This window comes from Nomia melanderi, chromosome 2 (assembly GCF_051020985.1).
Source record: "Nomia melanderi isolate GNS246 chromosome 2, iyNomMela1, whole genome shotgun sequence".
NCBI classification, from domain to species: Eukaryota; Metazoa; Arthropoda; class Insecta; order Hymenoptera; family Halictidae; genus Nomia; species Nomia melanderi.
Genome location: NC_135000.1, coordinates 23,348,377 through 23,376,050, shown reverse-complemented (window position 1 = coordinate 23,376,050; position 27,674 = coordinate 23,348,377). Strand labels below are relative to the sequence as shown.

Below are 27,674 nucleotides of genomic sequence, written 5' to 3'. Positions count from 1 at the left end.
CATTAATCGAACGAATTATGACGTATCTAATGACGATCGAACGTAACCGCGAAAACTATTTACGTTGCCGAGGAAATTTTAATCGGGAAGCTCGTGCAATTATCGTCCTCGCGATCGATTTATTTATGTTTCAATGCAGTTCCCTCTATAACGAGACGCCGAACTCGTTACCGTTCTATGAAAATTCTTCCTTCCTCAATCGAAATTCTGCTGCGGGTAGAAATTCCCTTCATGCAATTAATACGAATACCTTGTTTAACTTCTTCGCCGGCTAAACATGTGACTCATATTAATTTAAATTAGCGGAATAAGACATTCTTTGCTTTCAATTAGTCGAAGTAGATATTTTTCATTCTAAATTACTCGAACGAGAAATGGATTTTCAACTCTGATTTCCTAGATTACAGGTAACAAAGGCTCACCGCTTCAAAAGACAAGGACCCCGTTTCAGAACGTGACGCGAATAGTTATGCATGAATCTTAAACGCATCGCATGATCTGCTTTGAATATAGATTACAAAGATAATTGTGAATGAGAGATTGATTCAACAATTTTTGAGACGGAAGGGATTTTTTAAATAATTATATTTCGCGAGGGAATCGAATATCGCGTTCGCGGGGACAATCTAACCGGCGATAGCTGACGTGGCTCGATAATAAAGCAATTAGAAGTTCGCTGAACAGATTTCACGAGCACTTTTACCGAAACAATTGCCAGCCGCAGATAACCATTTCCACTAATAACTATTCTGGCAATTATCCAAATAATTCGTGTTAACGTGGACGCTCATCAAGACTTTCCAGCGAAGTTCGAAGTTCCGTCTCGAGGGCGGCGAGGGCAGGGGTTGAATAAAGTTGGATCCGATCGAACAGCGAACTATCACAATTCCAATTACGTTTTTCCTCCTTTTTCTATCCGAGCGACCATCAGTCCAGGCTCGCTCGGACTTCCGAGTCGTCGGGTTTCCCGAGCCGGCCACTTGACCGCAGAAATTTCGGTCAATTAAACAATGAATCGGCCGCAATTCCAATTATACTTTCCTCTTTTCCGTTCCTGTTACACTCGTCCCGACTGGGATTTACTTACGCGTGTTCCGTGAACATTCTCTTTTAATCTTACATATTATTCGCGAATTAACGTTAAGTGTTCCCTTTTCCAAATGTCAATATTCATCATTTATCCGAATAAGAGTCTTGTTTCGTACGTTTGTAATTTGTAGCACTTTATTCGGTAATCGAATTTATATTTTGATTAGCGAAGAAACGAAAAGAGAGATTCCACGTGAATTCAGGAACGGGATGTAAATTTTAACAAAGTTGGTTTGCCTCCAAATTTCCAGTCATCTGTGTTTTCTAATTACAGTGTTGCTGCAATGCGCACCGCGAACTCGAGCCGGTATAGTAATAATTATCACGGGTGGTGGATGTCTCGCAGAAACTGACTGCAATTATCCTCTTCCAGCTTGTTCGTTCGCAACTATGTCACGGAGGAGACTGATTTACGGAAAGTGGTGGGGATAACGTCGTAACAGGTAACGAGGAAGCCTCTTCAGCGACCATTTTCTCTTCTTATCTCTTTTATCCTCCGAACTACACTTGAACTTAAGGAACTCGGACCATGCTTTATCTACTTACAAATACACTGAAACCTATATCAAACGAATAAATAATTAAAATGTAAAACAACCCCTACAATTGAAGATAAAGGAAGTCCCAAAAGGAAAATTTCTTAAAACTGAACTAAACCACAACCATATTAAGTTATCAGTTCCTTTTTATGCATCCCCTTTCAGCTTTGCCCCCATTCATGATAGAAAAATTACAAAAAGAAATTATAAGAAAAGTAAAAACGATAAATTGTTTCAATAAACCCAACCACCGCGGTGTCTCCACAATAACAAAAAGACACTCATTCTCCAAAATTACTCAATCAATTCCCCAAAATCGCCAGAGTACCCCGTATCTTTTCAGACATTTTCCAAAACAAAGAATTTCCTTCGGGATCACTTTTCTTCCACAACCCGAATCACCGAACGCCGCCCAGCGATGGCGTACCCGGAAGCGCGCACGTCCATATATCTGAAGTCTCGCTCGAGGGGGAGCCCGCGTTACGGGGCCGTGTATCAGAGAAATCGAGTTGCCAAATTTTCCAGGCTTCGGGGAGTTCGACGAGCGGCGCTCATTCGGTATTCGCGACGCGGCAAAAGGAATTCCTGAAAATACGCGCCGTTCCGGAGACAAACGTTATTTCGATACCGCCGCGACATCCTAATTCGCCCCGCGAAATCCGCGGCGCGCAGCCAGCTGATCCTCCATACGCGACGCGAGGAACAAAAGAGAGACGGAAACTCGAGGGGGGGGGGGGTGGAAAGTGGAAGACGGAGAGGAACAGGGTGTTTTCGCGAAGTTAGTTTTATGCTCGCGAGCCGGGCACAATGCAATCACCGTGGAACAGCGAGACATCCGGAAAAGGAGACGCTCCGCGTGCGCATGCGGGACCGGCGTGAAGCTCGTGATCCGCGAGACACAAGGTTCAACCGGGTCACCAGCTTATTGCGATCCGAATTCTGTTACCCCGGGTCTGCCGAAGAGACCTATGTCCCAGGATTACAACGAAATCTGATCGTACGCGGCGACGAAACGGATCTCGCGTGTCTCCCGGCGATGGAGTTTCGCTTCAACCCTTTGAGGGTGAAGCTTTGAATATACTTTCCACTGGTCTAGTGTTTTCAGAGAAATTACACGTTTCGTTGGTTGTTGGTTCTGTTTTCCTTGGAGTTGGCGTTATTGAGGAGAAGTTGGGAGGTGCTTTAGATGCGATGGGTTTTTAAGTGGATGATTGAGTATTTGGGAGGCGCAGGGCGATGAAAGGGAAATTGAATGAGTGTCGGGAAGTTATCGTGAGAATAATGTAATTTCTTGAGTTATGATTTCTTTTGTAGCCGTTGAAGCTACGGTGTTATTAGGAATTAGCTGGAGGAACGGGAGGTTTTAATTTGAAATGTTAAACGAGGGAAATAGTATTTCATTCCACTGAGAAGAAACAACGTTTTGATATTTTTTGTGGTACTTTTTCTGATATAATGAAACTGTTCCCATTTAGCAGAGTGTTTTCGGTTGAACATTTAATAAACTTTTTTTGCTTAATGGACTGTTTCAATTACTATTGTTGTTATTATACAGTTGTAAGCGCTCATTGTCTGGTAAAGTAGATGGGGTTTTTAGAAATTTGGACGTAACGAACAAAGGAAGAGGATGGAGAGAGAGAAAAAGAAGGCTGCACGAATAAAAAGGAAAGGGTAGATACATGAATAAAGAAGGGAGTGTACAAACGTAGAAAAGGGAATGTATCTAAGTACATACACGCAAAGGCATATACATGAGCAGAGAAAGGAAGGTATAAAAATAGAAATAGAAGGTTCTGTTTTTAATCCTACGAGCTACTTCCTAAAACCCGCCACTTTTCTCTGGTACACGACATTTCAGTTTGTAACTGCTAAAAATTCATTGAGCGATGTTTAATTCAACTACATTTTATGATATAATCTTTCTATCTTACTATTGTGATATAATCTTTCAATTTAAATATTTATTCTCAGGAACAATGTATTTATAGGAAACGGGCAGAATAAAACGAAACTGTGAGTGATCCCGCGACGAATTAATTAATATTTAATTGCAAGTTGAACGCAGCTTCTATTTCAGACTTGTGAATAAAGAATTGAAAATGGGATGTAGGTCATTCAAGAGAGATCCGCGATTCCCTCTGGGCTGCTCGTAGAACGCTATTGTTTCCGAAGCAATATCAAACGATAAGAATCGATGAAATTTTATAAGATTTCCGTCATCTCCTCTCTTCACGACTTTCATAACTACATTTTATTTTCTTTCGATCATTAAAAATGAATTATTATTAAATTTTCGATCTAGCCTTACACCGAAAGTATCGTCCGCGTTTAATAACCGCTACTCGCGTATCAGTATAAATATTTATGCGTGATGCTTACGACAGAGAGGGAGAGAGAGAGAGAGAGAGAGAGAGAGAGAGAGAGAAAGCAGAGATGAAATGTATTGAAATAAAGGACCACCATATACGAACAGCCCCAGCTCGGAAATTATCTTTTTTATTCGCGTCGCCCTGCGCAATATCTTCTCGTAACACATTTTTATATGCGAATACAAACCAGTTTCGAATAGGGCGCATACATACGTAATGCGACAGCATGGGAATACCCATGGTCATCTTCGGGGATAGCATCACTGCTTACAGAAAGCATCGGCGCCCGCGCGGGTACGTATCGAATTCATAAATTCCGATTTGCGTATCCCGAATACGATAACGCTAACTGCACGTTCGATGATACATGAACGTTGAATCGACCGCCCGGGATTTTTCGTAATCTCCTTCCATGATCTATCGCGGAAATCGGTTTTAGCGATCATTCGGCCGCTGTTCTACCTCGTTACGAACGCGTTTATGGACACGACAAATTAATTCGAGTAATTTCGGAATCTGCTCAGATATGGAATGTTAAAAATGTCGAATCCCGATTCTATTGTGCGATTAATAATGAAATGAGAAATAAGCTCATCGGAATCTGATGTAATTTGAAGTACTTTAAAATTCTCATTCCCTTCTACATTAAAAAGAAAACAGAGCTCGCATTAAAGTATTGAAAGTGATTAATTGTTTTAAAATTTTTGTGTGCTTCGTGTACTCGGATTAATAATGGGATACAGAGCTTCTAGATGAAGTTCATGTTATTTCCCGCGGATGAAAGATTTTCTGATATATTATTGATTGTCGCGTATGCATTTAGGTTTGACAATAAGAAACTGTGACAAGCACCGTTCATGAAAGCAAGGAAACGAACCGTGCGTCACGATGCCAACGGTCACGCGAAACGAACCTTTGCGTTGTTCTTGTCTCCTGAGAATAACAAACGACCAGGAAATGAAAAATTGCGCTGACTAACCGAAAAAGAACGATACAGCATTTTCAGTTATCCCCTGGCGCAGGAATGGGAAATTTATAATGAAAACACGTAACATAAATACGTGTACCAATCTGAAAATAAATCCAACACAAGAATGTTTATCATTCTACGAAATACACATACGCGAATGGAACTCTGTTTCATTTCAATTTCTATCGATGCGCCCGCAAAAATCTACATTCGCAGAAGCATCTTCAATCTAATAATTAAAAACCTCATCATCCCACGGTAAACGCAATCGCATACAAAAACATTCGGGATTCAAACAGATGAAATTCAGATGAAAAAAAAACTTTCACTCTTCATCCCTTCGGCCTTCTCAAGAGAACAAACAGTATTCTGCAGTTACGGAAGTTCATGTCGGCGTCGATAAAAGATGGCTAACAGTGTCTATAAAAAGAGGAAGAGGAAAAAATTCGCCGTAAAAATTCGAGCACGTAAAGCGCGATATATGTGCGCCAGGGGTTCTCAACCGGTTCTCCCGGCTGAAAGTTCGCCGGCGTGGGGAACATGGAGCAGTTTCGCGGATTTTACGCGAGGGTTTCCGGTCTGGCTGGGGCCGGAATAAAATCGCTGCCAATCGGTACGCGCCAGGGCCGTGGCAAACCCCACGGGTGCCACCGTCGTAAAACCGGTCGCACGTTTTTCGGCTGTTCTCGCTATGCCGGCGACGCCCGTTTTACGGATGCACGGCGGCGCCGCGACTGTCGTTCAACGACGCGACGCCCGCGTGACGGCTTTCAGCGGCTTCCGGTCGCCGCGGGGATTTAATCGCGCCGACGCGCGCGGGGGTGGCGACGTTGTAAAGTTTACGCGGACCCGGAGCCACGGGAGACGCGGCGCGTTATGATTTTTCGGTGGCTTTCCGGCGAATTAGGATGGATGAACCCGCGCGAGAGGAATTTTTCATTGTTCCACTGTTTGCCTTTCTCGCGTCCGCTCGCGTTCCTAACTTTCTCTTTTCGACTGGGACCGTATAACGCGACAACGTTGCTCGGGGAGGAGAACGAATTTTGTTGAGAACTAATTGGGATTCTGCATGCACCGAATTCTGCAATGTTATTTTATTTTCTAATTACTGGGTCACGGTGATACGGCTTGTATTTTTCACGTGTTCCCTGTTTTAAACGGCTTCTTGCCGACGCGCAGTGTGTAACATAATGGAGTTAGGGGAAAGAGGAAATTTTGTTGGAAACTAATTTGAATTCGTTTGATATCGAACTTTGGAATATTATTTTATTTTGTAATTATCGGTCCGCGGTTGTGCGGTTCGTCTTTTTTCGTCAGCGTTTGGAGTCTATTGTTTTTCGACGGGAACGTGTAACGCGACAATGGTGCTGAGAAATTCAAAAACTTCTGTTGAGAAGTATGTAGATTGAATTTGTATTAGTAAAGTTTAAATATTGTATTTTATAATTATCGGCTCATGGTGGGGCAACAGTCTGTCATTCTCGCGTTATTTTTAGTTTTCAACCCCCTTTTCTATGAGACTATGTAACTTGAATTTTGTTGGAAATTAATTTGGAGTTTGTATATACCTAATTTTAGACTATTATTTTATTTTAAAATTTCTGGGTTATGATTATACAATTTGAATGTTCAATGTTCACTTCCGTTTTCAACATCCCACTCTTACGGAGACCGTGTAACACAATAATGCTGCTGCGAAAGGGAGCAACTTCTGTTGAGAATTAATTTGAATTTGTGTGTACTAAAGTTTAGAATATTACTTTACTTTGTAATTATTGGGTCATGGTTATACAGTCTTGCCTTTTTAAGCTCTACCTCCTACGTTTCGATCTCTTTTTCAACGAAGACCGTGCAACACTGCAATATTACTGGGAAAGGTAGGGAATTTTGCATTGGAAAATATTTATGATTTATGAATGTTGCAACGGAAGGAATTATTTTGTTCTGTAGTAATTGGGTCGTGGTTGTACGTTTTATATAATTTATTATAATAAAACGTTCAAAAAGTGACTGTGAATAATTTTAGTGAAATTTGAGGTTCATCAAAATAAAGAGTTAAAAAGGTTTTCCTTTTCAATTACAAAGTAATGCAGAACAAACTGTGACCCCGCATAACATTCTCCTGAAAATTTACATTTTAAAAGAATCGTTTAAAGGCTAATATTTCCATCTGCTGCATGAAAAGTACTTGTAATAGGTGCTATTTAGTTTTTAATGGGATACCAAAAAGCAGGACCGTACACGGCCCATTTCATTAAAAGAAATATGTTCTGGATTTTATTCAGACCACTTTTATATAAATATTTCATTTAATTTGTTGCACGTTTGTATAATCAATTTAGCGAATCCTTTTTGCATTCCACTCGAAACGGTGGAATCTATATTTTCCTCGTCGCAGCTTGAAACTGTACTAACCCTTATCCTTCTCCCACAAGATTCACGAGCGACAAACTTAAATGTCCAATTAAAATTAATGAAATAATCGTACCTACCGATGAAGCTTCAAAAACGAATCTATTCCATTCGGTGTCAAAGCCCTCGATATAAAATACGAATACCCGTTTCCATCAATACAAATATGAAGCGTCAAACGATTTCAACCCTCCAGATCAAAACGGGAAATTTTCCAGAGAGCTTCCATTTTATTTTTCACCATAACGGAAAAGCAGAAGGGGTCAGAAAGTTTTAATTCATTTTTCTGACGGATTGAAAATTGGTTAAACGACCGGCCGCTAAGAGGGTGAAGTTTCGCCGCGGAACTGGGGTTGATGAAGGGGGTCGAACGTTCGTACTGACCTACATAGGGCGGACGAGTGTTCTCTGTTTTCGCTCCGTATAATTTTATTCTACGCGCAATTGTTTCCTTTCCATTTTTGGATAAACGTATTTAATTAACGAAACGCAACCCCGCTCGTCAGGATGCACAGTAGTTAACAGAGGCGAAGCGCGATACGCAGTTTAAAATGTGTTGCCTGCCGCGTTAAATTGAAGCGTACACTACGCGTTTTGACACGCGGAAAGTGGCGACGTTCGTAATCATTCGGTTTAGGGTACGTTTACAGCCGAGCTACGATGGAAGCTAAGAGAGCGTTAAAATATTTTTCTTTGTGTTCATACTGAAGCTGTGATCATTTTAGTTATTCAAAAATTCGCATCATTTCAGTTATTTAAAAATTATCCTGAAACTTATTCGGTCATTTAAACGTTCATAAAAACGAACAAATAATTCGATGAACGATTCCGAAGAAGAGTCGAACATAATTATTTCTATCGTTGATCAATTATTCAATATAGCTCTACGCGACGTTGCAACGTTATAAAACAATGTATATATATAGGCATACGTTCCATTATAAAACAAAAGCGTTTCTACGTGTCGGTCTCATCGGCGCTTTATTGCAAACGTATCCTTAGAAGACCGTCCGCGTGCAAAGCTTTGCCGCGGCTGATTAAACGCGACGCGGCGAACGATGGAAAATCTGTCGTTGACAGTCCCGGAAATAACCGCGTCCGCGTTTTACGTGTCAGAAGTGTCGACGATTAAGCGTTATATTTTTTTCTCTCTCTCGCTCTCGTCGCCGCGCGCATGAAGAATACCACGGGATCGTGCATGTCCGCGCGAAATTCTCGGCGAAGTGGAGATAGGCTCGAAGAGGAAAGAAGAGGAACGATGGGACCTCCTCTTGCGCAATTTACGAGCATTCGACGGCGAAATTGAGCGTGGAAGTGTTTAACTTTCACCGATGCCGACGCATTCACGGATCCGCCCGTCGCGGGAACATTTTTTCCTGGTTTATCAGGCTTTTCACCCTGTTTTACATTTCGCGTTTTACTTTCTCGACAACGGAACGCCGTTACACGGAAAGCCTCTGGTTAAGTTCGAATTGATCTTCGAATGGCTGGAAAACTGACCGGTTAATCCTTCGTTTCGATATCAATAAAACCGTCGATGACGTTAGCCGAAAAATATTCCGGCTACCGGTTTTTTTTATCAGTTTGACGTTTGAACCGCGATACACCGGTGAATGTTATAAATGAACACGCCGAAGCACGAATCGAAAAGGTTGTCGAACGCCAATGTACACTTTAATCAACTTCAGTTTAATGAAATAACATTCGTCCGATTCAAATAAAACGGTTTCAAAAAACTGTAAGTCTTTGAAAACGCCCGTCGAACCTGTGAATTTCGGGAGAAGTCGCTGAAAATTGTTTCGTGTTTTTCGAATTATATTTCTGCGATCGCCGCTGTACACCCCGGAAAAGAGCGAACGCTATATATCTAATTAAACTGCTAAATTGGTTCTCGAGTAACGAAACGAGGGTTGATTTCGCGCGCGCAACAGCGTGACCATTGGAAACGTAGAAAAGGGCGTGGAATAGAAAAATTCCGCATTCTTTGCGCCACGGTCGAGATCGCTTTCGCGCGATCGTGTCGTTTCGCAGAAATAATATTTGCAATATTAGGGAGAGCGTCCCCGTCCGAATCGATTCGCACACATTAGTCGACGTACTTTGAAAGCAATTTCGTGTCGGTCTTCCAGGGTATTGGAAAAGTGTGCTCCATCGTCATTGCGTAATGTTCCATTATCGTTGCGGCGGATGGCGGAGCGTATCCTTTCCATTTCGCCGACGATTTTCGATAGTCGCCGGAGAAAGAACAATTCGAGAGGACCGGTCCTTAGCGAACCGTATATCATTCCCTTTTTTCATAATACGCACATTCTCCTAGAGCGGATAATAACCATGGCATTGGAATTAATTTAAACACAGCACCGGATTTGTCAAAACACGAGATAACTCGCCATCGGATAATCGTTCGTCTGCTCTATTATGCTAAGTCTGCGCCCTTGGACAAAGCTAACCGAGTTATCATGAGTTGTTCCACGCGAACAAATACGGCCAAATAGTTTGAATCAAACGGGATCAAATTGGCACAGAGGCGTTCAATGATTCCTGTTGTTACTAGGGCTTCGCTGCCAGCTATTCATACGAGAGAGATTAGAAGCTGGGGCTCTTTATCCCAGTAACAACACGAATCGTCGAACTAGCGCGGAAGAGTACACCGTTCAACTCCACGACGAGCACGATGTTTACTCCGAAAATACAAAGTATATCAGGCGTACCAGTGGAATTACGTGTATTATATGAAATTTAATGTTCGAATAATTTTTGGAACAATCGAAACTTCATCGCTAATCGTTTTATCATCGCGATTGATACTTCAATCCTTATCGCTGTCTTGTGATACCCGAATCCCTTTTTATCCTCATAAATACTATATCGTACGCGCAATAAAAGCAAAGAATAAAATCTCGTACTCAAAAACTCCGCAGATGTTCCCCCGCGAAGCCGACAAACAAAAATGCGAAAAGAGCGTTTCATTTCCATGTTTATTCAACATTAAATGAGCCCAAAGCTGTTAACCTAGATAATAGATTCACTCGTTCCTGCCGAACGAAACGTACGAGTTGAACGCTGTGCGGCCGAAGTTTTTATCTTCATTTGCCCGGGACGCTGCAGGTAATCTCGAGATAATAAATTAATCCATCCCTGTTTCCGTGCTAACAAAACACGCGTGTAACAACTGTTCCGCAAAGCTGGCTCGTCCGTTGCGCGCGGATAGAAGGGTCGGCGCGGCGAGAACGCTGAAAGCGAAGCGAGGGAAAATGGCCATCGATCCGGCGGAGAGTTCGAGGCGCACGATATTCAAAACGCGTTCCGCGCCTAAGAGGAAACACGAAGAAGCGTTACACGTGTATCGAGTGCGGCGCATCGCGGCCGCATTCGTGTCTTGGCCCGGCCGCGGATGAAACTGGGCCACCGAGCGCCTTTCCCAGTCCGTTTCGTTTCCCGAACCTCTCAAGGAAAGTGGAAATTCCTCGGCCCGCCCCCGTAAAAAGACATCAAGTTTTCTCACGAAACGTCGGCCGGAAGTTGAAATGCAACTGTCGACGACTGTCCCGGTGAAACAGAAATTAGCCGGTGGAAATGGGATACGCGTCCGTCAGGAAAGAATTCCGGGACGAACGGAGGGGTTGACGTTGACGTAAAGGGAAGAAGGTCTGTCCCACTGTTTTTTGATTTTTGTTCTGGTAGGTATTGGTTTTGGTGTTCGAAATAAAGCGAAAACTTTGTTCAGCGATTGAAGGACTTTTTTAACGCTAGAACTACCGGATGGGTGAAAATGACCCATTCCTGATTTCATTTTTTCCAGTTATTCAACGGATAACACATGCTTCTCCGAAGAAGTACTAGGGAAATTGGTTTGGCAATGGACAAACTGAATTGAAAACCAACTGAAGTTTCTACAGAACAATTTCAAGACAATTTAACTGCTGGGTAGTTTTAGTGTTAATGAGGGTGGTAAATAAGGAATAATTTTACTATTGTTTTTATTTCCGAAGAAATATTCGTTTCGCTTAGAGTGTACAAAGGTTTGGAGTTTTTCGTGTGACGCGAATTCGCGAATAAATTTTGGATAACCGCGTTTTATAAAAGCGGCAGGGTGTGGAGGTTTATATGCGGGGTGTCCAGTAACTTTTGATTCAACGGGGAATGTAATGTTACGTGAAAAAGTGAGTCGAAAGCATAGAATAAAATTTTTGCATTTTGAGACCTCGTTTTCGAGAAAATCAAGCGAGCAAATTTGTCGAGGACAGGTGCGCTTGGCCAACTTCCGACTAAATACAGGTTGTAAAATCGACATGGAGTTATTCCACATGCGAATATGTACAAAAAATGTAGAATGAAGTTTTTTTTATTTGAATCTTCGTTATCGGAAAAACGAAGTTTCAACGTGTTCTGCTGACAGTTAGCCAAATGCAGATGCGTCCGACAAATTTTCAAACTGAATTTCCTCGAAAACGGACCTGCAAACGAACAAGTTTATTCTACAAATTTCTACTTATTTTTTCATGCGAAGCAATTCCGCGTCCACCATACTAGCTGTATTCACCCGCATTCAGCCGCATTCAGCCGCACACACGTTTCTACGAACTTTTAATCTTGCTTTTCCCGAAAAATGGATCTCGAACGAACGAATATTCATCTCTCTATTTTCTGATTTACATTTTTCACATATAATCGCCTTTCTTCCAATTACATTTCGCATATAATACACAGCAACGTACAAACTTTCAACTTTAAACATCAACAAAACTTCCACCCGATCTTCGATCCAACGGTTTCTTTAATCAACGCTGCAAAGTTTCGTTTCTCACGGAATATTCCGTGCGATCGTCGCAAAAAAGTCAAAGACCGGGACTGAGATTAAACGACAGGCCAACGAAACGAAATCAGCGTTCCGATTTCAAGGAAGTTCCGGATCTGTCAATTTTTCGAATCCATTCAATGGAGAAATTCTCAACTTCCATCGACTTCGTCCCTCTGTCCCTGAAGTCCGCTCGCGGATCTGAGACTGTATCGAACAGAGTAGAAGAGGGACTGAATGACGGTTCGTATACACTTAAGCAGCGACTGTAGGGATGAAAACGGGTCGCTGTATGTATATATATATATATACACACACACACACAGCCGCGGATTTAAGGCGGAATTATGGAAAGCAGCGGTTCCAGCGTGGGGATTACAAGTGTCGGCCGGGGTGAACGTCCACGGACGTTGGGGTCGCGTGGCGTGGTTTCCGTGTCGTTTCGCGGCTGCATCCCGGAAAAAAGAGGGAAGAAAGAAGGGCCGAGAGGGCACGCGCCCGTAACACGTCGTCTCGAGATTATTGGAGTCGCCAAGACGCCGGAAGTTCCCGGTGACGAACTACCGGCTAAACAGAGCACGAAGGGCCGACGTGAGGAGGCCTCGCGAACTGTAAAAGACTTCACGCGGACGTATGCGTTGCGCGGACGTGAAAATGGAGAAAAGGCAGAAAAGAATGAAGTGGGAAAGAGAGAGGGGGGGGGGGGAGAAATAAAAAGATATAAAGAGAAATAAAAAGAAAGAGGAAGAGTGGGAAGGAGAGAGATCGGCGGAGGGAAGAAAAAAATAAAATGTTAACACAGAGAGACAGCTTTGCCAGGTTCAGTTCGGCTATAACGGTTTCTTGCGACCTATTTCCGGTTGGCTGGCATGAATAAAGGTGTTTATTTTTCCTGCAGCCACCGCCCCGCCGCCCTTATTCTTTCTGAAATCCACAGGTACGAGCGCGGAACGCGGAGAACCCCCAGTGAAATATACGGACTGGAACGTGCGCGAGTCGTTTGCGCTCGGATGGGATTGATGCTTCAATTTGCCTCGGCTTCAGCGGCAAAGAGGGAATTATATTGGGAGTCGAGGGGTTCGAGCGATCTCCTGTCGTTTGGCTCATAGAGCGACGATGGGGCGGTTTTGTTCCCTGTTACGTGGAGATTCGAGTTAATCGTTGGAAACCGCGTGAGATCTTATTCCGTGTTTCTTTCCTTCGGCAGAAATGTGGCGTGTCTTGGGGTTCGCGTTTTGTGTATGATCGTGTGTGTTATTATAATTATGATGTTCATTGTAGTATTTTGGGGAATATCTAGAAACTTAGGTGGGAGTACGTTTTTGGAAATATTCAACTATGCCTGGAAATTTCGGAGTAATCGATAGTGAAATATCTTGAAGATTAGGATAAAGGAAGAAATCTTTACGGAAGATTATTTATAAAGATGTAATTGTAATGAATATTTAATCTTAATTAAATGAAGTAATCATTTTAAATATTGCCGTTTTATCGTTTGATAAAAAGTAGTTTATTTCCAGCGTCAATAAGGGTTCGATGTATTTCTGAAATATTTTAGGTGATGCGCGAACCGGTCGGAGTTTGCGAGCAACTTTGAGAGGCTTCTACCTTCGGCGAAAGGTTTCAAGGCGCGCGTAGAAGGATAAAGTGTATCAAATTCTCTTACCTGTTCCCCTGTGTCCGCGTCAAGATTGTTGCCGGTGTTCGTGACCTCTGAAACATCTTCGATGACCGAATCGCCGATCGTGCTGTTGTCGCTGACGACAAGGCCTATCAGGCATATCTGGAAAAAGCAAGAGTATCGATTGGTTAACATTATGCTTCAATCGTTATACACCATATTAACACGTTGAATGCCGCACGATTTCATAAAGCAAACTACTCAAATCGGGAAAATATAATATTAAATCATTTGATTGAATTGTATTATTATCATTGCATGTTCATCTAGCTGAATGTCACCGCAATAAGCAGCATTATTTATAATATACAAACCTTTTCAAATAATCATAGTTCAACTGAGTGTACTATAGTAATTCGATTCGGTTGGGGGTCACCGGTGACCCCTACGGCATTCAACGTGTTAATATATTACTATATCATTCTCATTTAACAAAATATTCACTACACCAATCTCGCATGTACGACACATGTATAATTCTTGGAATAATATATTCGTGAAATAAGTCATGTACAACTTACTATAACATTTGCTTCAATCCATTTCAATGCAGTTATTAACACTAATTTATTGAAGCTGATTTAATATCCTTCTATAACATTAATAATAGGAGTAATATGAATTACTAATGATAACCCAGTGAAAGGTTTCAGTACAATATACATTAAGTTCCAGTTAATTGAATATTATTATCTCCTGAATTATAGGTCGAAGAATTTTATTATACTTCCTGTAATATTTCTTTCCCTAAATTCAACATCAAAAATGGACGACCGAATCAGAGATCTAAACATCCTCCGTTTTACTATTTAGGCGGAGTAATACGGTTTCGGCGACTCGCGGCGACAAGCAAGATAGAAGCTGGCGTTTGCCGCGCGTTATTAGCGATAAATTAAGACGCCTGGTCCGCCCTGTAATTAAAGGTTAACGATAAACGCCTCGGGCGGCGAGAAAATGAACTCGTACGGATTGGGATTAGTATGGCGTAGCAAAGATATCCACAGTTTATGGACTTTACGATCATCACGCTGTGTTTACGAGCTTGTTATTAGCCGACGCGATTAGAAAATAAAGTCCGGAGAAATCGGTCGCTATCGTAACTTATTAACCTATGACATTCAGAGAGAAACACGGAGAAAGATGGATTCAACGAGCGAGCTATAATTATCCAATATCAAAGTTTCAAATTTTCTCAATAAGAAGAGGAAAAGAATTACTGATATATTCTTTATCTGATTTATCCGTAGAAGTGTGGTTTCCGTTTTGTCGAGTGGACGTCGTAAATTAGATTTGAACATGGAAATTCCTGTCATGTAAGAAATTACAATCTTCCATGGGTACTTCTAGGCAGGCTCTCATTCGACATAAATCATTCCGAGCCCCGTCGTTCGGTAATAATTAATTATCGTTCGATCGAGTCATTAAAGTTGCGCAAAAGGTCCTCGCCGTTCGCGGCAATCGCAAAGATTGATCATTAGCGGGATTAAACTGCGAAGTTTCAAAATATTCGGGATTGTAATTCCTACGAAAATTCATCGAATCGCAGCGCTTGGTACGGGCGTCCCATTGGAACTGGCGAAGTCATTATTCATCCGCTAGTACGATCATTATGATTAGCCAATCGACCACCTAGGGCGTTTTCGTCTGGCGTATCTACTTACACACGGTGTTGCCTTTGAAAAAGGTGGAAATTATAGTGATCGGGGCCTCGAATCGATTAGTTCGATCACTGTTATTATCTCGGTAGTAATTCTTCTGTTAAGATACCGTTTAGTAGCTACGAAGGGACTCTTTGTCGTTCATCAAGCAAAGTAATCGGGAACATAATTACAAATAACCCGACAATTCGATCAATCATATCGCGATTCAATTTTTCGCGCGGACCACGCTGTTTCTATTTTTAATAAGAATCTCAGAGAACCCCCTAAATTTTATACACTCCATTTTCTATATTCAAAATTTGTTCATTACACAAATGGACAAATATTTCTCGCGTCGAAAGCATGAAATTTACATTTATGACACGGTGACTATGAATATGTATATTTATTCCGAATTCCCGGGTGCGAATCGATCGGAAAGAAATTTTTATTTCACCGTATTTCGCGAAGCAGGTTACGCGTGCACCTCTTTAGCCTGGTAATACAACGAATTATTCAATTATTCGTATCATAATGAAATTATATGTAATATAATTATAATAAACACCGCCGGTAGAACGTACGTTACAGGAGGCGCATAAATTACAGCTAATAGTGGCGTCGTCACGAAAGGAACATCAAAACAGCGCGTGGGTTGGATTACCGTAGAAGAAGAGAAGAAATAGATATCTGGAAATTAATCAAATGACCAGGCCAGGAACAAAATAGTCGTCGAATCTGTACTCGCCGGAGCGCACAAAAGCGCAGCGTATGCATGTCACGGCGTAAGCGCGGCCGCCGGACAATAATATCGATGAATAACCCAGATTTCGATTGAAATACGCGAGGCTCGGTAGATGTCTGCCGATACTGGAATTCCACCGTACATCGGCGCGAACGCGGCCGAACGAACCGGCTTACCGTCGGAAATTTATGTCCGACACGGTCACGGACTAACGAGGCGTCTGTTCGATACCATTTAATTCTTATCTGGCCCCCTTGATTGGCTCGCGTGCCATGCTTGGATTAACGCCGTCGGTCCACATTAATTCTGGTAATTAACTTAGTCCCGCCTCGACACGGCCGGGATCGCCGCTTCGACACGCTCGAGTACGCACGGAAACTTCAACCCGCGCCCGTTCAAAAACACCTGTCCGGATCGGTATCGATCGGATCCCCGTGACCGGCGCGAATTATCGAACGACGCTGTCCTGTTTACCAGCGACAAGTCCATCACGGTGTTCGCTCGAACGTTCCCGACGCTGTGAACAATTTCACCTCGCGACACTTCGCGAAAGAGGGACATTCGCGGGAGAAGTTGTAATCGGTGGATCGTACTCGATAAACCGGCTGTAGCAATAAAATTCAAAAGGAAATGCATTCGAGATATAAATATTTCTCATGATCGAATTATAATGAAGCATTCTTATTTATTAAAAAAACACGAGAATTATATTCTAATATCCTCGTTCGCCTTTCCGCGTTTAGCGAATCGAACTCAAGCGACGGATAATAAAAAGACAATCGATCGGAGATCATAAACAAGTTGAAACTTACGTAACCAAATTCGAAGTGGAATAACGATAGGGAATATCAATCGAGAAGAATTTCCAAGCGTGGCGCGCGTTCGGGATACGCCACGGATCGTTGTGCCCGTAAACGTCCCGAGGACAGACTGATTTTTCAGGTGGCCGGATATACGGGATGGCAATTTATCTTGCTTGGAGGGCGAGGCAGCTTTATCGTCGGAGAAAAATTGATATTCGATTATCGCGTCGGCTCGCGATCGGGTTGGCGGGTTTCGGGCTGCGACCGGTAGCCGGCGGGAAACAAAAGGCGGCCCGGACGGGAACACGGGACTCTACTTTGCGGCGGAGTGTGAATAAAATTAATTTCTCCGCTGGAATTAATATCGGGCTCCGGTTCGCGGGGTTACGGCGCTGCTAAAAGGCGGCCCGTGTAAACAGATTAGATCTTCCTCGAGGAGACCGAGCTGATCTTCCTCCCGGGAGGAGCGTGGACAATGCACGGCCGCGCCGATATACACGGTGTATCACTTAAGATAACTTCTTTATTTATGAGGGCCGAGAGCTTCGCGTAGCAGAGGTAGTCGCGCCTCCTCCGGTGGTCGTATATTCACGGGGATACGGGAGGATATCAAAGTTTTGAAGAGTCTGATCTGTCTTCCCCGCGTTGTTTCCAAGTGTACCACTCGTGTTACTTAGCCGGAGTTGACGGTGATTCCCGGTGAAAAGAAGGGAATTGATATTGCGATTGAAAGACCGAACTTTGCGGAAGGTTCTCCGTAAGGTATATTCGTTTATGCGAGTTGATGCGGGGATGTTGATGAGGTTTGCGAAGTTTGCCGAAGGGAATGATCGAGACTTTTCACGTGAAATATCCGGAGGGCAATGTGTCATTTGTAACACTGGAACTACCGTACTAGTGACAATGACTGATTTTCCCATTACGCAATTATTGATATTTTCGTGGCATTGAATATTCGAACTGATCTTGAGAATGAATAGCTTCATTTGAATATTATAACGAATAACCGAGGAAACTGAGAATCGTTACAGTTTTTGTAGGGATTACATATCGATCGTATTAAATGCTCGGTATTTCTAGCGTTAATAGCCTTGCGTTCGATTACTGTGAGATGTACGATGCGAGTTGGGAATAATATGCTAACAGTATTTGTATTACAAGTGAAAGCGTTCCAGAACATATACGCGATGGACGCGTGTCAAAAAATATGATTCTCCGAATGGAATCGATCGAAAAAACCACGCGGAAAGAGGCGGTCGATAGTTTAAACACATCAAGACTTGCTGCGCGGCGGGTCGTTCCGAATAAAAGTGGAGCATATGCTCCCGGTGATCTCTCAATATTATTTCAACGTTGTTAAATCAATGTTATCCTTTCGACGTTCAAATATTGTTCTCAATTATAACAGATTTACCCCGAGTTTCCTCGTCGAATGCTATTATATCTTCGCGACTTTCCGGATTTCACGTTTGCCGGTCGCCGGGGGGATGGAAAAATGGAAGGAAGGGGTGTAATCGAGTGGGCCCGCCGGCCGGGAAAGGGGTGGCGCGAACCTCGTTACAGAAATTTTGTTTCGCCCCCGACGAGATTGTCCGCAATCAGTTACGGGACGACGATGAAGCGGATAGACGTTCGCCCCGGCGCGGACCGTTGAAGTTTTAACGTCACCGGAAGTCCGTCGACGGCGGAAACTACGTCGCAAATTGTTACGCCGTCACTGGGCCTTCCGGTGGATCGACTTTCGCGCGGAAGATTGTCCTCTTAAAAGGACCACCGCGAACGGGACGCTTTCCAGACTCGTCGGGAGGAACTTCCGAGACCTTTGGATCGTTTATTATTCAGTAGCTCCGACAAAAGTGGAGCGCCGATCGTGAAACAGTCATCGCTACACCTTATAAACTCTTGGATAATGCAGTGGCCAAGCCAGCGCAGTAGAATCAAAATGGCGAAAGGGAAAGAGCGCGGAAAATAAATCCGGCATTTCCTTTCCTCATTCTTTGTTAGTATTTACCTCTATAAACGTACACTATTTTAATCACCGAATACTAAATAAGTTCGAAATTCTTTATTCCAAAATTCCACGGTGGAACAAATTTTAATCAGTACTTTCGGAAGTTTCACGAACATCGAAAATAGGCTGGAAAATTCATTGAGGATCAGGTGATAAATATTGCTGACAAAAGTATGCACGTTAATGTAAAAAATGTTTGAAACGTGAAATAAGTATATCCTCAGGCTTCTTTGAGAAAAGAAGTATTTTAAGACATTTCCAGTTCCTATTTAGAGTGAATTTATGGTGTACAGTAAATTATCTTCGCACGGAACAACCCCTTTTCCTTGAGAGACGGAATTTATCGGTGGAAAATCTACCAGGAGGATTTGTCCCAAGTTTTTCCGTTTTCGACGAGTCGTAAAAGAAACGGCGCTGTTTACCCGGCGTGTTATGGCGGCCAGGAACCCGCGCGCGCGTTAGACGCGCGTATGCTAAACTCTCCAGTCGATGTTCGTGCACCGTAACCGCCCAATAGTTACACGATAAAATCTCCGTCGGACGCGGTGGACCTCCCAGGGCCGAAGGTGTTTTTCTCCCGGTTAAATGGGGTTAAACTCGTTCACCTATCTACCGTCATCTATAAACCTAAACACCTCCCGTTCTCTATCCCCATAAAATAAGATTGGACCGGCCCTAACAGGCTCTCTAACTGGTCCCGTATCCAATACAACTTTTTGTATAGTTTCGGTTTCCGCGTTCCAGCATCTCCGTCGAAGGGGCGTTCGTTCCCTTCTTTTGAATTGAATTGCAAAATAATTTAGACAAGAAAATTCTCGGCATTAATTTTCCATTTTTAAATTCTCAACCGCTTGTCCTATGATTTCTTTCGTAACTCTGCTAATTTACATGAAAAATAAATAAGTAACATTTAGTTTCGTCGAATTATAGGAGAAGGGGTTAATAGCTGTAATAATATCTACGTTAATGATTAACTATAATACTATTACACTATTAAAATCTATAGGATCTCAACACTGTTTTAAGCATGACTCCTAACGTGATAAAGGAATTCTTAATTTTGTTAAGAGTTCACGACAATAGCAGAAATTTCGTGTACACGTGCGATTCACCAAGCATCAATTGTTGAACGTTTTATTTTTAGAGACCATCAAATGATGATGAGGAATCAAAGAATCCTTCTGCAGCAGAGAATAATTAAACATCACACTTTATTTTTGGAGACAAAGTAGCAAATTTCATCTGAAAAATTCATGAGAGTAATTAACATCCGAGAGACGTTTCGCGACCTTTTCGTGTCCGTCTCCTCCCAGACGGAGTCAATTAAACCGTGGTTCGTGAATTGTCCAGTCGGTCGAGCTAGTTCACCGTGAATAATAGATATCCAAGGATCACTGTCTTCTCGCTGTAAGACTTCCCAATATTATTACGCTACCCATCCTGTCTCGACCAATAAATCCGGCTCTCTGGACAGGACACGTGCAATCGACCAAAAATACGTTCGTCAACTTCCACATTATTTCTGACCAAAATCCCTGCGACGTCGGCTCGATGAGGCGATCCGTTCGAGTTATATCCGTGCGACTTATTAAATCAACTTCAAGCGAACTCGGAGATATACACCCCCGTAAAGCGTGGCATGTAAAGCATGGACTTTAATACCCTCCGCTCTTCAGCGTTACGTGTATCGCGTGACGAGTCTCAAATATTTAACACGTGAAAGCCGAAGGTGAGACCACCGTACGAGAATGACGATAAAATTACACAATCTCAGAAATTTTTATAAGACCAAGGAGTCAGTCGACCGATCGCGGATCCGAGGAGGAATAAAAATTCAAGCGTCCGCGTGCGCGAACGGTATAACCGTCGTTCCCCGGGTCCGCGAAGCACGCAACCCGTAGAATTCGCCGGCGGAGGACGCGAGAATGCAGAAATAAAGGAAGAGAAAGGGAAAGAAATAGGTTCTCACGCTGGCTTTCAGTGGAAGAGAATGAAAGCCAACCGTTTCCTCTCTTTTCCGTGCCGGGGCTTCGGTTATCTAGACGAATTCTGCATAGCGGATAAGGCGGTCTAAGCGGCAAGGAAAATTCCGGCCGAGATAGAATCTTTATTCAGAGGGATGCGGAATCAAGCAGTCGGAAGGGAAAGCCATGGGCTCGCGCGACCGCGCGGGAGAGATTGAAAAGAAGACGTGCCGGGGATAAGAAAACTGGCTTAATTTATGATACGGCCGGCGCGTATCGGTTTTCATTATGTTCCTCCGGGCTTGGACTCCGGCGCGGAACTTTTCCCGCTCGCCGCCGCTGCTGGCAGCCACCGTCCGCGAGAACGCAACGCCCGGTCCCGTGCATCTCAAGCAGCCCCTGCGGGAGACGTCGACAGGGAAATCGCTCTCGGGCACTGGGATCCTGTCGGGGTGCTCGGGGAAAAAGGGACGGTCCGAGGAAATTTCGACAAGGAACGGAAGTATACCCTCGATAAATTTCCCGGCGTGTCCCGCGGCAGAAGACAAAAGGGCGGGGTACTCCGGTCTCACGGCAGACACAATCGCCTTATCTCGCCCGTTTAACTGGATGATCCGCTGCGATACGATCTACACCAGTGTTCCTCCGAACGTCACCGGTATTCCGTGTTATTCACAAATTTTGGGGCGTTCCCGAGACACGTGGGTGGAGACTAACGCGTGTCCTTTAATGAAAACACTCCCTTTGTTCTTCGTTCGTGATTGCTAGTTCTCTTTTCTTATTTTGCATTCGATTATTTTGTCATAAGTCATACTTTAGTTCATAAGAATTTCGAGGATCGCGAAATGTTAACATTGAAACCACGCATTTATTGAAAAATACTTTGCAATATCATTTTCTACCCTCTTGTTCCCATTAGAAGTCGTCGAATCCATCAGACCAAGCTTATTACAATACTTCCCCGATTAAAATTCTCCCATCCTCATGCTGACGATCCAAAGACCGCCCTATATCTTTTTTATTTATTATTCCATGCTCCACGACCCCCTCCATTCATCGCTAGCCGACGTCACGCGTGGTCTCCTTTGAACGGGGCGCCGGCAGCGTCGCAACCCCTTCTTCTATCATCCTCCATTCTTCCTCGTCGTTTCGCGGCTCGGCCTGCATTTTTCATCGGTTGAACCCAAGGCAGCCGCTTATTTCCCCGGTCGCGCGTTCGCCCGCCTCGCTCGCTACCGCGAGGTCCGTCTTTCTTCGTCCACCGTCATCCCCTGACGTTGGATCCCCGTGTACGCTCCGCGGCCGCGCGGCGGAGGGCGGAAAAACGCGGAAGAAAAGCGTTCCGTTTAATCACGCCTAGCACCGGTAAATTGAATTATCCCGGGAGTCGAGCGTTGGTCGAAAGGGGAGGGAAAAAAAAGGGTGGACGGGGTTGGTCGTCGGTGGGTGCGCTCGAGGAGGCACCGTAGACCGGATCCACTAATGATAGGTTATAATGGAGCTGCCTGTACCACTGGTTAACCTCGAAACTGGAGCGCGGCGTCGAATTTAAGTGGAACACAGCCCGGTATGGAATTATTTTCTCGAGTAATCGGAAGTCAATTCCGAAGCCGTCGGTAATGTGATCGATGAAACGTGCTCCGGCTTTTCCCCATTCTTCCGTCCACCTCCCTCTCGCTCGTTCTCTCGCCGCAACCCTTCGCGATGCTCCAGTTTCGCGATGGAATTATCGGCGGCGGCACGCGGACGGTGAAAACCGCGTTGTTCGAAATAATTAGCTGTTGTTTTTTCGATATCTGGAGCGACGGACCGAGTTCCCGCGGGGATAGGAGTTTCTCAATGAACTGCTCGCGCTCGACTTGCGCTCGCAGTTTTTGGAGAGTGAAATTTAGCGGAAACGAGATAGCTGCTTGTCGTGCGTACAGCGTTCCCGTTAATCGAGAATTTATCAGTTAACGCCGTAATTTAGTTTCTTAGAATTTTCACAGGGAACAATTCATCGACGTTATCTCGAAATTGAAACGACGGACACGAAAATTTGCCGAACTTCCTTCGCAATTTTTGTATCGCCCGGTATCTCTCGCGGAGCGGTTACGCCGTGAAAATTCATTGTGAAACGGCCCTGGACACGTAGGGTGCGGTTCAAAGCAGCAGCGACTCTCCTCTAAAGTTTCGTAATTACCGATTCAAAGTCAAGATTCAATTTGGGACCGTTTAGGAGCCGATGCCGGCACGCCTCGCGGCGTCGTAAATTTCACGGGGCCCGAGGTGAACGGTCCCGTCGGTGGTCCGCCCGTAAATTTCCACGTGTTCCTGTAGGTTTTTTGAGGGATGCCGTGAGAATCGAAACAAATCTTGCCGGCCAATTAGCCGGTCGCCCGACACGGTGCAAGGAACCGTCTCGGTCCGTTCTCTTCCCTCCTTTTCACGGCGTCCGCCGTTCGGTTTTTCGCCCCGGCTCGATCTCCCACTTGGATTCGAAATTTATTAGAACCCCTTGATGCGGGGTCTCGCGCACCCCCGCTTCTTTTCAGTGTTTTCCATGGGGGAAAATGGAAGGCGTGGCAACCGCCTCCGTCCTTCTTCTCGAGTGGTTGTACCGATGGGAAAGAAAAGCGGTCGAATTTATAACCTGGCCTTTTGTCACTGCGCCCTGCAACAGGGTGGGTCCGTCGCGCGTGCACGCCGTTACAGTCAGGTTTTATTCGACCCGGCACCACTTTCGGGAACATATGGTTCCATAATTTTTGGGTGAATGCTCGTTGTATACTATCAGGAGGATTATTATTACGGCCTCTATAATAGATAAACGACACCTTTCTTTATTAATCTACGACGTTCGGTTACGGTTCTATTGTGCTCGCCGTGAGAAATACGCAGATTTGAATATTTTCAAGGGGTATATTATGAACTTGTATCCATTCTAAAGATATTTAAATTTTCTCATGTGTGTATATACGATAGGAAAGCGGTTTTGAACGGGAGTAGGAGAAGAAATCGTTTACAGTATTATATGTGCCTATAACTAGTCCATTATTCTTGGCTACATTAAGTAATAATAATGCATTCAATATTTTTCATTACAAATATTCATTATTTTCCGACGAAATATTAACAATATTATTTGCAACTTACATAAAGAAACATCTTGCATAAATTAGCATCAGAATTATTTCGTTTCATGCGTTAATACCATATTCAAAATTTTATATTGAATCTTTCCTTTTATCAATTTGCTGCGTTCAATCGAATAGCGAGTCGCCTCTCCAGTGCAAAGGGTTAACTTTCTTCCAAGCACACTCAACGTTTCCTTCTTCGTTATCGCGTTCATTCGATAAATTCCTATCCCATTCACCCAGGATCCCCAACACTCCATAAACACCTATTTAAATTCTACTGACCCATTTCATTTAAATCGATGCACTCCTATCTATCAGTACGGATGCTCCTCTAGATACGGAGAAACAGAAACAGCCGGGGCCCAGCTTGTGCAACGAAGAAATCCCATCAGAACTGGCCGAAGGCTAGAATCGACTTAAATACCGAGAGGTGTTAAGGCGCTTAAGTCATCAGGCTTTCGTCGAGCGATCAGAGCCAAATCCAAGAACGTTTTGTTCGAGCCGGAGATCAGATAAGGGAGAACGATGAGCGCGGTATTGCTTTCAAATTGGTTTCCGATTCGAGCGTACGATAGTGCCGACCCACGCCTCCGCTACACTCGCGTCTATTCATCTACTCGACCTCACGTTATTAGAGTCTCATCCGTTTTTCTTCCTGCCCCCCGGCCCGCCGCCTGTTTCAGTGGCCCCCGCCCGTTCGCGATCGCTGCTTCCTTTTTTGGTTCGTGCTGTGATTCGGTTCATCGCGCCGGTCGATTAGCCGCCGGATCGATCTCCTCGATCTCCTCGACTCGTTGGCAATCACTCACCGGTGGAGTGTTACACCGCTGAAAGTGGGCTATCACTGCGAATTTTCTAGCTCGCCGGCTACGTGCCCTCCTTCTTCGCGGTGATTTACGCGGCTGTTCCTTCGGTTCGAACGGAAGCCCGTGTGCACGCTGGAAATTATTAAGGGAAGCGGTTTTCGGCTTCGAGTGCTTCTAATTGGGAAGTTGATTTTTATTGGGAGCGTGCGTACAGTCATTCGCTCGAGGGGAAGTGTACTTTACCGAGCGTGGAGATATTTCTGAGTTGGCAGGGTGAGAATTTCGATTATTTCCCAGGATAACACAATTGAGTTGCGTTGTACGGAGTGGTGAACTTCTCTCGGTTAATGATTTAAAAGTTCGATCAGAGGATGATGCGTTGGCAAACGATTGTACGGCAAAAGGAATTTCGAGTATTTTTCATTGAAGAGTCAGATTTTATTCGGGGAACATAGTACTTGTTTGAGAAGACGCGAATTTTGTATCTCAAAGGTGAGCATTTTTTTATTTGCAGTTGATAGGATGCGATTTCGAGGTTATTCTCGAGAATAAAAAGAAATTGCGTCGTTCCGTTGTATAGGGCGGTGAGGTGTACGATTTGGAAAATTCAACTTTGCCGGGCACGGGAGCTGAAATTATCCAATTTCGGTGTCCTCAGAGTCAAGAGGTTCAACTTCTGCTAGTTCTCGGTGGAAGGGAACGCAACTCCGACGACCTCTGAATTCGAGGAGTATAACTTCCGTAACCTATATTGACGAGGTCTTACGTTGATGAAGTTCGAATCAAGAGAGACACGATTCTGGCGATGTCTACGTCCAAGACGATCAGTTCTGGCGATCTGGTTTACGGTTTGATTCGTGTAAAATTCCATTTCGGTAAGAGATTCAATTTTAGCGAGACTCGGATCCAACAGGTCCAGCTTAGGGTTCAAATCAAAATTTTATTAAGGTCCGAGTCGACGGGATTTCATTTCGCCGAGGTTCAAACCGAGGATGGTCAACGTTAAATGAAATTTGAATCCGGAGGGTCGATTCTCCATGAGGTCGAAATTAAAAGAAACCCTATCGGTTCAGATTCGAATCAAGAATAATTCACTTTCCACGAGGCTCGAATCGAATCGCGTTGATTTTCGCGAGGTCTCGCATCGAATTATACCCAATTTCAGTTAGGTTTAAATCGTGGAAGATCCAATTTCAATGAAATCTGCATCAGCGGTGATCCAATTTTCGGCGAGGTCCGACTCAAAGCAGATTCAACATCGACGACGTCCAAATTAGATCCATTTAACTCGGATAACCTTCAAATCGGCGGGATTCAATTCCGCCGAAGTCAAAACCGAGAAAAATAGAATTTCACGGAGGCCTGAATGGAGAGAGTCATTTATTCCCGGCGAAGTTCAGAATCGGGGGAGATTCAATTTCGGCAAGGTTCGAATCGGAAAAACTCCAATTTCGTATCGCGATAGAAAAAGAGAGACGGCGGTAGAGATTAAATTTCAACGATTTGCAAATCCACCAAAAATTGAAACTTCGGCGACCGGCGCGCAGAGCGTCCAGTACGATCTATCGGGAAATTAATGAAAGGAGACAGCGGGGTTTATTAAATCCCTTTCGGTCCGCTAATTTCATTAAAGATCCCTCGGCGCGGTAACGATTAAACCTTCAGCGGAGAGCAAAACTGTAGCGCATTAACGTCTCCTCCGGGAACCGGTAAATATACAAGAACCTGAGAACGGTGTCGAGTGGCGTGCAAGGATATTATTCGAGGATGCACAGTGCGATAAGCCACCTGTGGACCGGGAGCCATTTCATTTTCCTCATATGCGTCGGGGGCGTTCCTTAAGACTCGGCGAAATCGCTGTCGTTCCGATTAACGAACCGAATCTTGAACGGTCCTACCGCTACCTCGAGGCCGATACATTTTCTTATTGTATAACTGTACGAAATAACGGTACTTGTTGCGCGTTATCTTCGAAAATGTCACCTTCTTCGAATTACCATTACCAAACGAGCAACGAAACTGTAACGCACGATTCGTTTCATCGAAATTTATAGGGTATCAATTTTTCTTCTAACCGTAGTAACGTATAGACAGTATTACATTGGTACTTAATAGCTAACAGGTTATTTTGTGCGGCGATAAAGTGGGTCTGGAAAGAGGAACGACGAAGGTACGCTCGAGAAATGAATGCAGTCATATTCCGGGTACATTATGCGCGTGATAAACTATCCTTACCATTGTGTTGTCCCTGTATTATACCACGGGCACGAGATATCGATAGCTTTGCGCAGACTGGCTGCAATATCGAAACTAACGAGCGTTTTAATTGCGTATCGACCACGGGAGTTCCTCGGAAGGGGTTTCGAAAAAGCAGATCGCCGGCCCGTTTTCCACCGTTAAAAACTCGATAACGATCTAACGAGTTGTGTGTCGCTGATATGTGCTCATCAGCGGTCCGACGTGATTTTTTTCGCTTGTTTCCGATCTTGTTAGCGGGAGACAAGGGTTTTTTTTTCATCGAATCGGCGAATTTGTCTTTGGCGAGACTCGCACGTTTCGCGATTCCCTCTCGTGCGGAAACGCGTTCGTGACCAGCACGGTCTAGTTTCCATCCGTTTCCGTGTTCCGCGCGTTCGGGGACGGTACTTTTTGTCTAGCAAGAAATTGGGTCAGTGATCTAAAGGAATTATGAAGCTTAAATCTATTACTTTCTAGTTAAAACGCCGAT

The 27,674-nt window shown here is 44.0% G+C and overlaps 1 protein-coding gene across 7 annotated transcripts in view; it reads right to left on the bottom strand.

Moving 5' to 3' along the window:
• The window catches only part of nolo (ADAMTS-like no long nerve cord), a 275,704-nt gene that overhangs the window by 102,697 nt on the left and 145,333 nt on the right, over positions 1–27,674 (bottom strand). For all 7 annotated transcript variants that reach the window (XM_076374403.1, XM_076374407.1, XM_076374405.1 and 4 more), the window contains exon 2: positions 13,844–13,960. In XM_076374403.1, coding sequence (XP_076230518.1) covers positions 13,844–13,960 — 117 coding nt within the window. The remainder of the gene's footprint in view (positions 1–13,843; positions 13,961–27,674) is intronic.